The 12,560-nt window shown below is 45.1% G+C and overlaps 1 protein-coding gene across 16 annotated transcripts in view; it reads left to right on the top strand.

Annotated features, from left to right (window-relative positions):
* The window catches only part of ABLIM1 (actin binding LIM protein 1), a 331,575-nt gene extending 319,241 nt beyond the window's left edge, over positions 1–12,334 (top strand). For 9 of the 16 annotated variants that reach the window (XM_061403559.1, XM_061403564.1, XM_061403565.1 and 6 more), the window contains 3 exons: positions 252–363; positions 2,090–2,154; positions 3,084–4,597. In XM_061403559.1, coding sequence (XP_061259543.1) covers positions 252–363; positions 2,090–2,154; positions 3,084–3,344 — 438 coding nt within the window. In that variant the 3' untranslated portion in view covers positions 3,345–4,597. Of the gene's footprint in view, positions 1–251; positions 364–2,089; positions 2,155–3,083; positions 4,653–5,580; positions 5,662–7,193 lie in introns of those variants that run through there. The other 7 variants (XM_061403573.1, XM_061403571.1, XM_061403570.1 and 4 more) reach the window with 1 other exon arrangement.
* Positions 12,335–12,560: the final 226 nt, after the last annotated feature.

Genomic DNA, 12,560 nt, shown 5'->3' with positions numbered 1-12,560 from the left:
GGGCAGAGAAAGGAGAACACTCTTCTGATGTGGAGCCTGGCTGAGGACAACCAAGCTTTGACATTGAAGAGGCCAAGTGTGGTTCAAGGTCCAAAACCTGGCTGACTTTTGGGGGAACCCCCAGGCTTGGGGACAATATGCTTCAGGCCTCTTTAGAGTCAGGACCTTCTTGCAGGATCCACTAAAAAGAAACTGCATCTCCCTGAAAGTGACTGCAGGCTCCACTTTCATTTTTTTTTCTCCATGAATAGCTCAACTCGGGCCTTGGCCAGTTGATCCTGAAAGAAGAGATGGAGAAGGAGAGGGAGAGCCGGGAGAGGGCCTCCCTGGCCGCCAGTCGCTATGATTCCCCCATCAACTCAGGTGAGCAGCAGACCCACTGCCTTCCCTGAGCTGGGAGCTGGCCACCTGCCTGTGGGGAACCTATCTTGACTGTTCCAGGGCTGCTCCAGCAAAGGAAGCATGACAGTCCTTTGGGGAGGAACCCTTGGAGGGTGTCACGAACCAGGAGGGGTCAGGTTCCTTGTGCTGAGTCTACCTTCTAGAACATACATCTGAATCCATCTCAGAGGGAAGTGGCCAAAAGGAAGTTCTTACAGAGAACAGAATTCTTTTTTTTTTTTTTTTCAATGTTTTTGTCCACACTCAGCAGCATGCAGGATTTTAATTCCCTGACCAGGGATCAAACCCATGTCTCCTGCCTTGGGAGTGCAGAGTCTCAACCACTGGAGTCCCAGAGAAGTCTGAGCACAGAGTGCTTTCTAACTGTAGAGAGCATGAACACTATTTTCTAAATATTTTCTATATTTTCTAATATATTCAGTGTAAGAGCTGAGGGCTAACAGTGATTTTTTGATACTTTTGAAAGAGATTACTCATCTGCTGGGCTGAAATAGTCTATCAGTAATTTTCCCCTGCTTACACTTATCATAAGCCAGATCTCTTTCAAGCTGTAAAATTTCTTCTCTCATGTTCTAAACTAGTGCATAATTTTCTCTCCTGAGGGTTCCTTTAAACATGTGTTTAGTATTTTCCTATGCAAATACTTCTGCTAAACATTACTTCATGTAATTGTCACAACATACCAAGAAGTACATGATATTATCATCCCCAATTTGTAGATCAGGAAACAAATTCAGGAAGTTTTAGTTACTTACTCAGTGTCACATTGCTGATAACTACAAAACTAAGATTAGGAGTCCAAGTGTTATAACCCCAGAGCCCACACTCTTAGCTGGAATGCCCTCCTACCTCTCATAGATGCTGACTGGTATTGATCTTAGATTAGGTAGCTTTCTAATCTTTAGAGTAAATCCTTCCAATTCTGCAGATCTGTGCTCTAAGAGTAAATAGCACTGCATCTACATGGGTCAAGCAGTGAAGACCTTAAAAGATGGAATACCAGGCCCAAAGATGCAGTGGTGTTAAGTCACAGAGCCAGAATTCAAGCCCAGGTCCGCTGCCTCCAAAACCCAGCAGCATGAGGCATCCATGCTGCTGATCGGTGGGACACCTTTTTTCACAGGCCTTCCAGGAGTCTAGCAGTGGCTGGCCAGTAGATCCTGGTAACTTACATGTTGGTCTCCAGATCAGTTATCACTGTCATACCAGCCAGGGCTTGGGTCTATACATCCCAGAAGCCTTGGGTTCAAATCATTGCTTAGATCTTTACAAGCTGAGCAACCTCGGGCAAGTACTTACCTTCTCTTGGTCCCTACTTCTTCTCCTGTAAAATGGAAATAATATCAGCATTATTAGGATTGTGTTGAGGAGTCAGAGATAAAGCGTGCCAAGCATGTCTGTCTTCCCAACCTCTCCTTGATAATGTCACTGCCCGCCCATTCCCTGTATCACCCAAATCTGGTGGTGGTTTGTCAACATTTGAGCCCAATATGAGGCTTCTCAGGTGGTGGTAGAGTTAAAGAACCCACCTGCTGATGCAGGAGACAGAAGAGATGAGGGTTTTGTTTTGTTTTGTTTTTTTCCTTGTCTAAATCTTCTGCAGAGTAGAAGACACACTGGCAATTTCATGAAAGAATTACAGTTTCGGTTCCTAACAATTGCTTTTTAAAATCTTTCTCTTATTCAGCTTCACATGTTCTATCGTCCAAAACCGCATCTCTCCCTGGCTATGGAAGAAATGGGCTTCACCGGGTAAGATTTCTCAATGACTCGTTTCTGAGTTTCTTCCCTCTTCAGTCCTGGTTGAAATGTTGACGTACTGTGTGAATATATCTGACAATATGATCTCAGCGTTGGAATATAATGAAAATTGTAATCTCTCTGGTCTCCTGGTAAATCACTTTGAGTTACAGGCAAAATAAAATATTTCTTTTGAGAGAAAGGGAAATTGACTTTAGATAAAACAATTGCCTATACAAATTATTCTTTTTGATGGTTTATTAAGTTATTGGCCAATTTTAAGTATGTTTGGAACAACTTATGAATGTGAATCGATGTTTTTAACTTTGTGTTTTATGAGATAAGTATATCCCATGACAATTTAACATCTGAATTAAGATATGCTGTAAGGACAAAACATCAGAAGCACAGAAACCTTCTTACAAGTAAATCTCACCAATAGTTTTTATATTGATTGCATGTTAGAATGATAATATTTTGGAAGCCTTGGTTTTAGGAAAATATATTAAAATTTTTAAAAAATAGCCTATAGAAGCTTGTGGGAAAACTGGATTGTGTGGCAAATTTCTACAATCAAGTAAAAAGTAATTACATACTGGAGCCCCTATCTCTGCTGTAAAATGATACAGGAAAGTTTGTCTCAACCTCGCTCCCCACAAAGCATAGAACAAGGGTAATTGTGTAGCTCTGATGCGGAGAAATGTGTTTTTATTTATCAGCAAGAGATACTTGCTTACCGAGGGTGTGAGCAGTAGCATTGAACATATACAACAGAGCCCAAGGATTTCATAGAAGAAATATGTAGGGGAAGTAATGGCAGTCCAGCAACTCAACTTGGAAGGAATTCTTAGGATTTTGTAAATCCATTCTTCCCTTCCACCTGACCCCAAAATGAGGACTGTGAAGCGGGTTTTCTCATGGTGTGTTTCCCCTCCTTTCAGCCCGTTTCTACAGACTTCGCTCAGTACAACAGCTACGGGGACGTCAGCGGGGGAGCGCGAGGTGAGGCCCCAGCGCGGGTGCCGCTGACCACGCCCCGGTGGGGTGGGGCCGTGCTGCCGCAGGCGCATGGGCTGGACTCTGTGACATCCTGCAGTCAGACCACGTCTGTCCGAGAGCCAACATGTCAGTATCTCTACAGACATGAGACGACACCTTTTTCTAAGGGAAAAAGGAAAGCTACACACATTCCTTCCTTGTAGGAAGGAATTCACTGGCCCTACTATGTGCTGAGCACTGGAAGTAAAGTGATAAGCAAGCCGTCGGTCTGTTTTCAGAATGCATGTTGCAGAGACAGACAGAGAAAGAGAAACTCTGAGATAGATGCTATGATTGGACATGCAAAGAAAAGGGAGCCACATCTTCAGGGTATCAACTTCCACGAGAAAGGGTATTTAAACTGATAGCTAAAACTGGGACAGGCATTTCTTGGCTTTAGGGAGCAACCGGGCAGTATGGGCAGAGACCCAGAGCTGGGGGAGAGCATGGCTCACGGGGGCATGTTTGGAGAATTGCAATCGGATGTAATCTCTGTTTATGTTTCCGTATTTTTCTGTGGTTCTGCCCCTTCTGAGATTTTCTTTGTCTTTCCTTTCCAGACTACCAGGTATGGACCCCTGTCTTTCTCAAGTTGACTACATGGGCAAAACAGTCTTTTTCCAATCCAGACGTGCTCTTCTGCTACTCCAGAGAAGAGTTTCTTTTGAGAAGACCCTGATTTTTGGTTGATCCATCTCATTAGTCCACAGATGTGAAGAGCCATGAGCAGCAGGCATGCCTGGCACCCAGATCAAGCCAGTCCTGCAGGCTTTGCGGACAGGGCATGAACCAGGCCAGATGTTGAGGACTCTCTCACTCTGCCTTGGAGAGTCTTCTCCAGGGTGGAAGTGGCCCAGCATCAAGGGTTCACACATGTACAGCTGTATTTTCTTTTAATCATAACCACTCACTCCTTGAGGCCTTCTCCTCCTCTTTGTGGTCACAAATGAAACCCCTGTCTTGGCCAATAGGAAAGAGCTGCTGTGTGTAGCTTTCCTTTTTCTCTTAGAACCTAAACCTAAAATGATGATGGAGAGTGAGAAAAGGGGAAAAGTGCAAAGAAAACTAAAATTTAAATTAAAAAAAAAGTCATAGACTTGGCGATTCTTTGATGTACCATGTACTTTCATGCATGCAGCCTACATTCAGGGATTAGTGAATAGTTATTAAGCCAGGATCTTTCATCTACTGGATTATAAGAGGGCAGTATTCCCAGTATCCTTGTTTTTGTTCAGCAAGGAGCTCATTTTGAAAACTCCATGGTAATTAAGATGACACAGCTGTAAAATGGCAGTGAGGATTTGAGATCCAGACAAGGAGGTCTGGGAGCCCGCCGAGCTCTGCCCCAGCTCCCCCACTGCCAGGGGCTCCTCCTGAAACCTGCTTCTCTGTTGCAGACCCTCCCAGATGGCCACATGCCTGGAATGAGGATGGACCGGGGCGTCTCCATGCCCAACATGTTGGAACCAAAGGCAAGCGTGGCTCTTCTCTTTCCTCTCACCTGGAGATGAAACTGGGACGAAACCCCCGAAAGACTTGATTTTCTATCTTTTTCAGTACTGAGACCCGCTTGGCTCCAGCCTTGTCCATTAGTCAAGCTGTATCATAAAGCATCCTTCTATCCCTTTGGTTTTGTCTCACCAAGCCAGCAGGGTTAAACCCTCCCTGAGTTCGGTGCTATGTTCACAGTGACATGCCAGCACTTCCCTCCTGTGACCTTGGTACTCACTCAGCCCCTGCCACGAGCACAGCAAAGCCTGCCCAGTACTACGTGGAGCAGCTGCAGCCCACCCCAGATAAGATGACCAACATGTCCCAACTTGCCCAGGACTCTCCTGGTTATAGCACCGAAAGTCTTGCATCCTGGGATCCTCCGCAATCCCCAGCAAACTGGGATCATTGGTCGCCCCAGCTCTAGAACATTCTGTGACTCTAGAGGTGTCCAAGGGGTGTGCCCCCTGGTGACCATAACTGGGAGTTATTTCAGTATGTCACCCACTAAATCACTGCTGCTGGGGCTGCATGGCTCCCTGGTTTCATGAGCTGGTCATGGAACAAGATTGTTGAGCCCAGCACAGGTGTCCTGCCATATACAAACGTGTACCTGTCATTTCAGTTCTCTTCTAATCTTTACCTTCATATCCAGTATGTAGAAAGTGGGGTCCTTTCACTCAACCATGCCCTCCAGAGGCCCAATGCCACAGAGAAACAGGTGGGGATTGGGAATGTGTAAGAACCTGCCCCTGTCCACTGGAAGCTCAAGCGAGGAACACCCATCACTCCAATGCTCTAATCATAGTGTCTCAGAAGCTCTGTCTTGGGAGTCCTAGGTTTTAGGTAGCTTTTGCTTGTTAATCAAAGGTACAGCTGTGTTCTAGAAGAGGTTGTTTTTCTTTGCAGATATTTCCGTATGAAATGCTGATGGTGACCAACAGGGGGCGCAACAAAATCCTAAGAGATGTGGACAGAACCAGGCTGGAGGTAAAAAACAAAACTTGTCCCAACTGTATATTCCTGTGCATTTCCTGTGACTCTCCCCTAAGAATTGTTCCAGTTAAGGCAAAAATGAGAAAGGATCAACCTAGGTAAAACTGACTTTGGATGAAAACCCAGATTTGTATTTAGGAGATCAGCATAAAAATGGTAAAATACAGAAAAACAGCCCAAGAAATGCAGTATGATTTTAGTCATTTTGCTTAGAAATGTGGGCTTCCCTGGTGGCTCAGCTGTAAAGAATCCACCTTCAGTGTGGGAGACCTGGGTTTGATTCTTGGGTTGGGAAGATCCCCTGGAGAAGGAAAAGGCTACCCACTCCAGTATTCTGGCCTGGAGAATTCCATGGACTGTATATAGTCCATGGGGTTGCAAAGAGTCGGACACGACTGAGCGACTTTCATGTTCTCTTTCCTTAGAAATGTAATGTTGCCAGAATTTAGTGGGTGATGTAGAATGGAGTCTCCACCACATTTCAGATACCCCCAAATCCTTATCTTTCCCTGAGCCTGAGTTGAGTCTGCTGAGATTAGGGAGGGAGCATTTGATATAGAGATGTGTACTAGACAAGTGTCTATCTTGACTGTTTCCACATTCCTGGATGAAGGCTAAGCAGGGTACACATACCTAAGCCGCCCTCCTTAGATATGGGAGACTGATCTTTGTACTTTTCCATCTGAATGGTTTTAATTAAGAAAAACTCTGGCTTCCAGTCTCATAAAGTATCGTTAATTTTCCCTGACAAAAGGCTGTACCTTTGTATGTGAGCTCAGGCTAGCACAGAGGAGAAAGGCTGGATCCACTATCCCAAGAGAACTTTTCTAGACGGCACAAGAAATTGAAGTCCATAAACCAGGGCTTCCCTGGTGGCTCAGCGGTAAAGAATCCGCCTGCAATGCAGGAGATGCAGCAGGGGCCATGGGTTTGATCCCTGGGTCGGGAAGATTCCCCTGGAGAAGGAAATGGCTACCCACTCCAGTATTCTTGCCTGGAAAACCCCATGGACAGAAGCGTCTGGCGGGTTACAATCCCATGGTGTCACAAAGAGTCAGACGTGACAGAAGACACACATCTTCATTATCAGTTGACCAAGCATCCACATGAACTCCTGTTGCTGAGTCAGGGAAAAGCCCCAGGGCTCCCAAAAGACCACCCTGGCTGTCTCTCTCTGACTTTCTTACTGCTCTGGTCCATTTTCTCCACATCTACTCAGCATTCCACTGACCTGAAACAGAGTCGCCTCCGGCATAATGAATTAGCTTTCTGTGCCCCATCAGCTTTCAGTGTTATGATAATCATCAGTAGTACTCCACTAGCTCTTCTGTTTGGTAGGAGGGGTACCTCACCTGACCCATCCAGGTAAGGAACTGCTGGGTCCAGTGCTAGGAAGCCTCAGGATAAACTCCTCTTCCGTCACTCTGCCTTGCTCTTCAAAACAATTACTTGTTAACTGAAGAACAACTCTCGAGGCCACCCAGGTGGCCAGCAGGACTAACCACTGTTCTTTTCTCCCATCACAGCGCCACTTAGCCCCAGAAGTGTTTCGGGAAATCTTTGGAATGTCCATCCAGGAGTTTGACAAGTTACCTCTTTGGAGACGCAACGACATGAAGAAAAAAGCAAAACTCTTCTGAGTCCCACACGTAGACAGCCATTAGGAGAAGGACTGACCACGGCGGGGACACATAGGATGTTGAATTAAGGCCCAAACTTGATTGGAGCATTTGCAAACTATAGTCCCTCAGCAACAGCCAAAAGGGAAAAATCTGATTAAAACACCCATGAGCCAAATATGGGGCCAGCCCACGGCCACACTCGCCCAGAAGCAGTGGGGTAGAAATGTCTGTGTTTCCATGCTCGACATTAGCGTTCACCTGTGACCTTTTTCCATCACCTTGTGTCCACAACAGGAGCTACTTCTTTCATTTTCTTTCAACTGTTATCCAACAGTAGTGTGTCTGTATGAATAAGAGCCAGCAAGTGCCCTTAAGATGCCGCATGGGCAAGCAGTTGTAATAATTACAAAGTATGAATATATTTATCTTGTAGCGCCTTGGCTGAGAAGCAAGAGCCGGGGGACAGGTCCACGTGGCAGCAGCCTTTGCCTCTTTCCTCACTGGCCTCCTGCAGTGCTGCCCGGGCCTCAGTGGGATGGACAGCAGGGTCAGGCTCCCCAGGAGCTCTGTTTCAGTAGCCACCAAAGGCATTTTTAAAAAGCTCCTCGTTCCCTACTGTTTGCTAGGACCCAACTTGGCAAGTTACTTAGCTGTTGCTAAAAAAAAAAAAAAGAAAATTAAGAGGAAAAAGGAATGGATGAAAATTCTCCTTTAACCCTTTTCTACTTCAGGAAATATGTTCCTCCCCACCAAGGACAAGAGCTGTCTCAGCCCCCAGCCCTCTACTCTCACAAAGGAAAGAAAGGGAAAGATTGTCTCCTGATTGGCCCAGTTGGATACTGTTAGATGAGTTTGGTCCAAAGGCCATAGCCCTCTTGACCAAAAAAAAAAAAATTCTGTGTCTTCCCAATGCAAGTTTCCCAGCCCAGCTTCCTCTTCTTTCTATCCAGCATCCTATATATCACACGAAGCCCTCGATGATTTTGAGTTCTTTAAGGTCTTTTCAGTAGTAGGCTAAGGAAAGGCATGTTTTTCTCTTTGAAAGCTCTGAAACTCAAGGGCGATGGCCCCCAACTGATTTAATTTGGTCTTTTCAGCTTTCTTGCCTAGCTCTGTTGACTTCCTGATACGTGTGTGTGTGTGTATGTGTGTGTTCATGTTTTCACTCACCCATGACAGTTTGGGGAGTCTGCATGTGCTTTTAAATTTCACTCCTGCTTGAAGGTTTGTCCTACTCAGCTGCAGTTTCTGGGGACATTTGCACAGGTGCATGTGACTCAAAGGTCAAGAGTGAGGCTAACTGCATCCTGGTCATCAGGTCCCTCATGGAAAGATGCTGGTGGTTAGAAGCCAACATATTCCATGACAGATGTAGCTCAAGTCAGCATCAGACTGAAGACCGAGGCTTTGGATCAGGCTGGGAGGAGACAACAGCAGAACATCCCACGAGAGTCCTCAAACTCAGCAACACAAGATTCACATTGGAGCCAAGGATTACACCCAAACTTGCATGTAAGACGCCACCATGGTTCCTGAAAGCCTCTGGCTGAGACTTGAAGATGATGTCAGATACACGTAGGAGGTTGTCACATTTATTTGTGTGCTTTGGAGAGCTGCTTAAGAATTTAAACTCTTATTTAAAGCCAAAGGAGAAAGCATAGGAGGGTGTCACATAAATTCTCATGCTTTGGGGGCTCTGTTTCAGAATTTGTAAACTCTATTTTAAAGCCAAAGGAGAGAACCTGTATATGCCACTAATTATAAAAGCTCAGAAGTTCTTCCTGCTGGCGCCAAATATTAGAATGAGTTAGTAGCTGATACCAGTGGCAAAAAGCAAGAATATTCTTTCTGACCTTGTGCTGAAGACCTAACTTGTGACACACTCTAGAGACTGGGTGTCTTAATGAACATATCAGTTGCTTAATTATTGCATTCTGTGCTCTTCCTGACCTTTGCTAGACACTGAATGTTTAAGGACTGTGTGTGTGTGTGTGAATGTGTGCTGGACCTACTAATGTATTTAGCAAATGGTTCTGATGAGGTTGATGTGAGGAAACCAGCTCCTCCTTGGACTGAAGGCAGACCACGGCTCCTTCAGTTCTGTTCCTTCATCTGTTTGGTTTGTTGCCTTTTGCTTCATTCAGTACATCCACTGGCCTGTCTTCTATCTAACCTCTCCTGCATGGGCAGCCCTCAGCACCTGTGTGTCCTGATCCTCGCTTCACTTTGGCAAAGTGTGAGGGGGGAGACCACAGTGTAGGCCCAGTGTTTCCCTGCCTTGACCAAAGACACAGATGGCCGAATGGATCCCAGGGCTCAGCTGGAGGAGAGAGATTTTTATGGTGGAGATAAGAAGGGCCCTCAGGGTTTTTCACTGGCGAATGAGTTAAAACCCACATACTTGCAGATCAAATGTCAGTGGAAGAAAAACCCCAATGATAGTTAAAGAACTGAGCCCTAAATTTGCCCCCACTAATGAAACTTCACTTTTCTTCTTACTTTTGAATTCAGTTCAGCATCCTCCTTGGGTAAGGGGAACGCTTCTTTCCATATCAAATGTATTAGCTAATTTAAACTATAGCATGCAAAAAACTGCCTTGCCAGAAATGCCAATGGCTTCCTGTCTGTAAGCAGAGAAGTGCTGCTCTCTGAAGTGGGGGCTCCCCAGCCCCGCTCCCCAGCAGAAAGCTCCAGGCAGAGTGATGGGTCACGGCACAACCGGGTTCTCCCAACTGCCGAATCAAATCAAATCAGTGGGCTACAACACCCTATCTGTTTCATTGAACTGAGCTCAGCATGCTTGTCCTCAGAACGTCCAGGTCACTGCACAGGAAATCAGTGTTCTCTGCCTGAATCCCGCCCTGCATAAAAAATTCCAGTTCTTAACACTGTCAAATTAATAAGAATTGTTTAGGAAAAGGAAGTATATGCATGGCAAGCTTCCCTAGTACATACAGAAAGGGCTACATTTTTGAGCATTGGACTGACTAGTGATTCTTGAAGCATAGGCTGATTGCATGAAGAGGCCTCTATAGTTACATGAAAGTCAGCGCTTCCTTTAGAGTTTCTTCCAGAAAAGCCAGGATACCATTTAGTCTTTGGGTGTGATTTATGTCGAGACACAAAGAGCATTTGGAAACTTGTTCATCTTGCTGGGTGTCTATCTCTTGGTTTGGGTTCGTTACTAAATGTTCTTAATGTGACTTCTTTAATCACGAAAGAGAAACTGCCTGTTCTCAGAAACCTTGAACAGAAAAGCTAGCGTCAGTGGGTAATAAGGTGCAAAGAAAAAAAATAGCTTCTCCCTGTCGAGTCCTCAGTCTCCCCTCTTCTTCCAGTTCTGTTGTGTCCAAGCTGAGTTTCCTCTTCCAGGGTGAGACTAGAACTATGCCTTTTTCAACTTCCATCCCCTCCATCTGTGATGTCAATCAGCTCCACTGGGAAAAGTCTCACTGGAAATGTTTCTTAAACTTTCACCTAATTTCTTTACATTTTAAAGCAAACACCTTTTTCTAAAGAACTGCTTCTCAGATGATTATATAAAATATATATGCTTTTGCAAGTTTAAAAATTCAAATTCACTTTTGACTAGATAGGTCTTTCTAAAAACTCTTTAAGGCAAACTTGGTGTTAGCATTCTCCTGTGTGTTGAGGGGCAGGGGACCCTCCTGTCTGTAGGCTCCCAGAGCCTTCTCTCTGACCGCCGGGAAAGACAGTGGAAGGAAGATGAACTTTGTGCCATCAACCCTTCTGTGTCCTCTGCAGGAAGCTCAGTTTTTACAAATCATCTTGTCTGTATTTCCAGTCACTGTTTAATCTGTACTTCCTAGGCCAGACTTGATTTTATCTGACTTACTAAGATTATTTCCCTTTGATAAAATAAGTGTTTGTCAGGATGCCCTAAAACTCACTCATTAGTACTCCCTTTTGAAGTACGTTCTATTAAAAAAAACCAAAAACAGATTATTTCAGGCTTGAGATTTGTAATGACACCTTATAGTGCTGACGTGCATTAAGGGCACTACCCAATTATGCTTTTTTTTTTTTTAAAGGATAATTGCTTTTCAGAATTTTGTGGTTTTCTGTCATACATCAACAAGAACTAGCCATAGGTACAACCATGTCTCCTCCCTCCCGGATACCCCTCCTAATTATGTTTTAATGAAAGAAAGAGAAACTTTGGTATTAAAAAAAAAAAAATCACTTTCTGTTTGCTGCCAAGAAGCAGTGGGGAGATGGTGACTGACACACTTTGCATGTGAATCTTTGTGTTTTTCATTTGGGACAAGTTTCATTTACGACAGACTCAAAAGGGGGAAGTGGTCGGTTTAAGCTGGAAAGCTCTCTAAACAATCTGCTTGTACATGGCAAAATTAAAGCCAATCTTTTCTGATGCTTAGTGTAATGGAGTGGCAATTGCTCTCATTAAATAAAATTCGTCCCCAAAGAGTCTCTCCCAAGCCCTGAGTCGCTTTCCGAGCCCGTTTGGCAAAGGTAGAGGAGAAGCCTGCATCCACTAACATTCAGAAAGGCAGGGAGCTACTTAGTGATCGTATTCGTGTATGTTTCTTTACTCTTACGGAAGAGGAGTGTCCAAGGGGTTGGTGTTCGTTTGGGATGTTCTGTACAGACCTGTCCAGTAATAAACGTGTGGTTTCTGTGAGTTGCCGACAATCCTGCATTGAAGCTTTTGCAGTTCTTTCATTTTGAAGTTGGGTTTAATGGAGTTTTTTTTCAAGTGTTGGAAGGCATACTGTTCTTCCTGCCTCCCCTCCCCTTCCAGAAATATGAAAGCAAATATTTGGAAGAACTGCTGTTTAAAAGATGTATTGTGTCCCCCGTGAAAGTGTGTGGGTGTCTGTCGGTGTCCTGAGTGCCGCGCACCAGTGCGCAGAGGCGGGGGTGGCCCTGGGCCCGAGCTGCTATGCTTGTGATGCTGACCTGCTCCGCGCTCCTGTTGAAATCAGCACCTGCCTCCCCCGCCGCTGTCTGGCCTCACTGTTATCCTCACAACTCAGTGAATAAAGTGTGTGCTTTATTCGTAACTGCCTCCACGCCGTGTTTCCTTTCTGGTTCCCTTGCTCCCTTTAAAAGTCTGTCCCATTTGAGAAAGTGCCAAAGGACTTCCCTGGTGACCCAGTGGTTAGGAATCCATGTGCCAGTGCAGGGGACATGGGTTCAGTCCCTGGTCTGGGAAGATCTGACACGCCAAGACAACTAAGCCCATGCTCTGCAACAAGAGAAGCCACCGCAGTGGGAATCCCTCACACC

The sequence above is a fragment of the Bos javanicus genome, chromosome 26, assembly GCF_032452875.1.
Source record: "Bos javanicus breed banteng chromosome 26, ARS-OSU_banteng_1.0, whole genome shotgun sequence".
Classification (NCBI taxonomy): Eukaryota; Metazoa; Chordata; class Mammalia; order Artiodactyla; family Bovidae; genus Bos; species Bos javanicus.
This window is presented reverse-complemented; position numbering and strand designations above follow the sequence as displayed.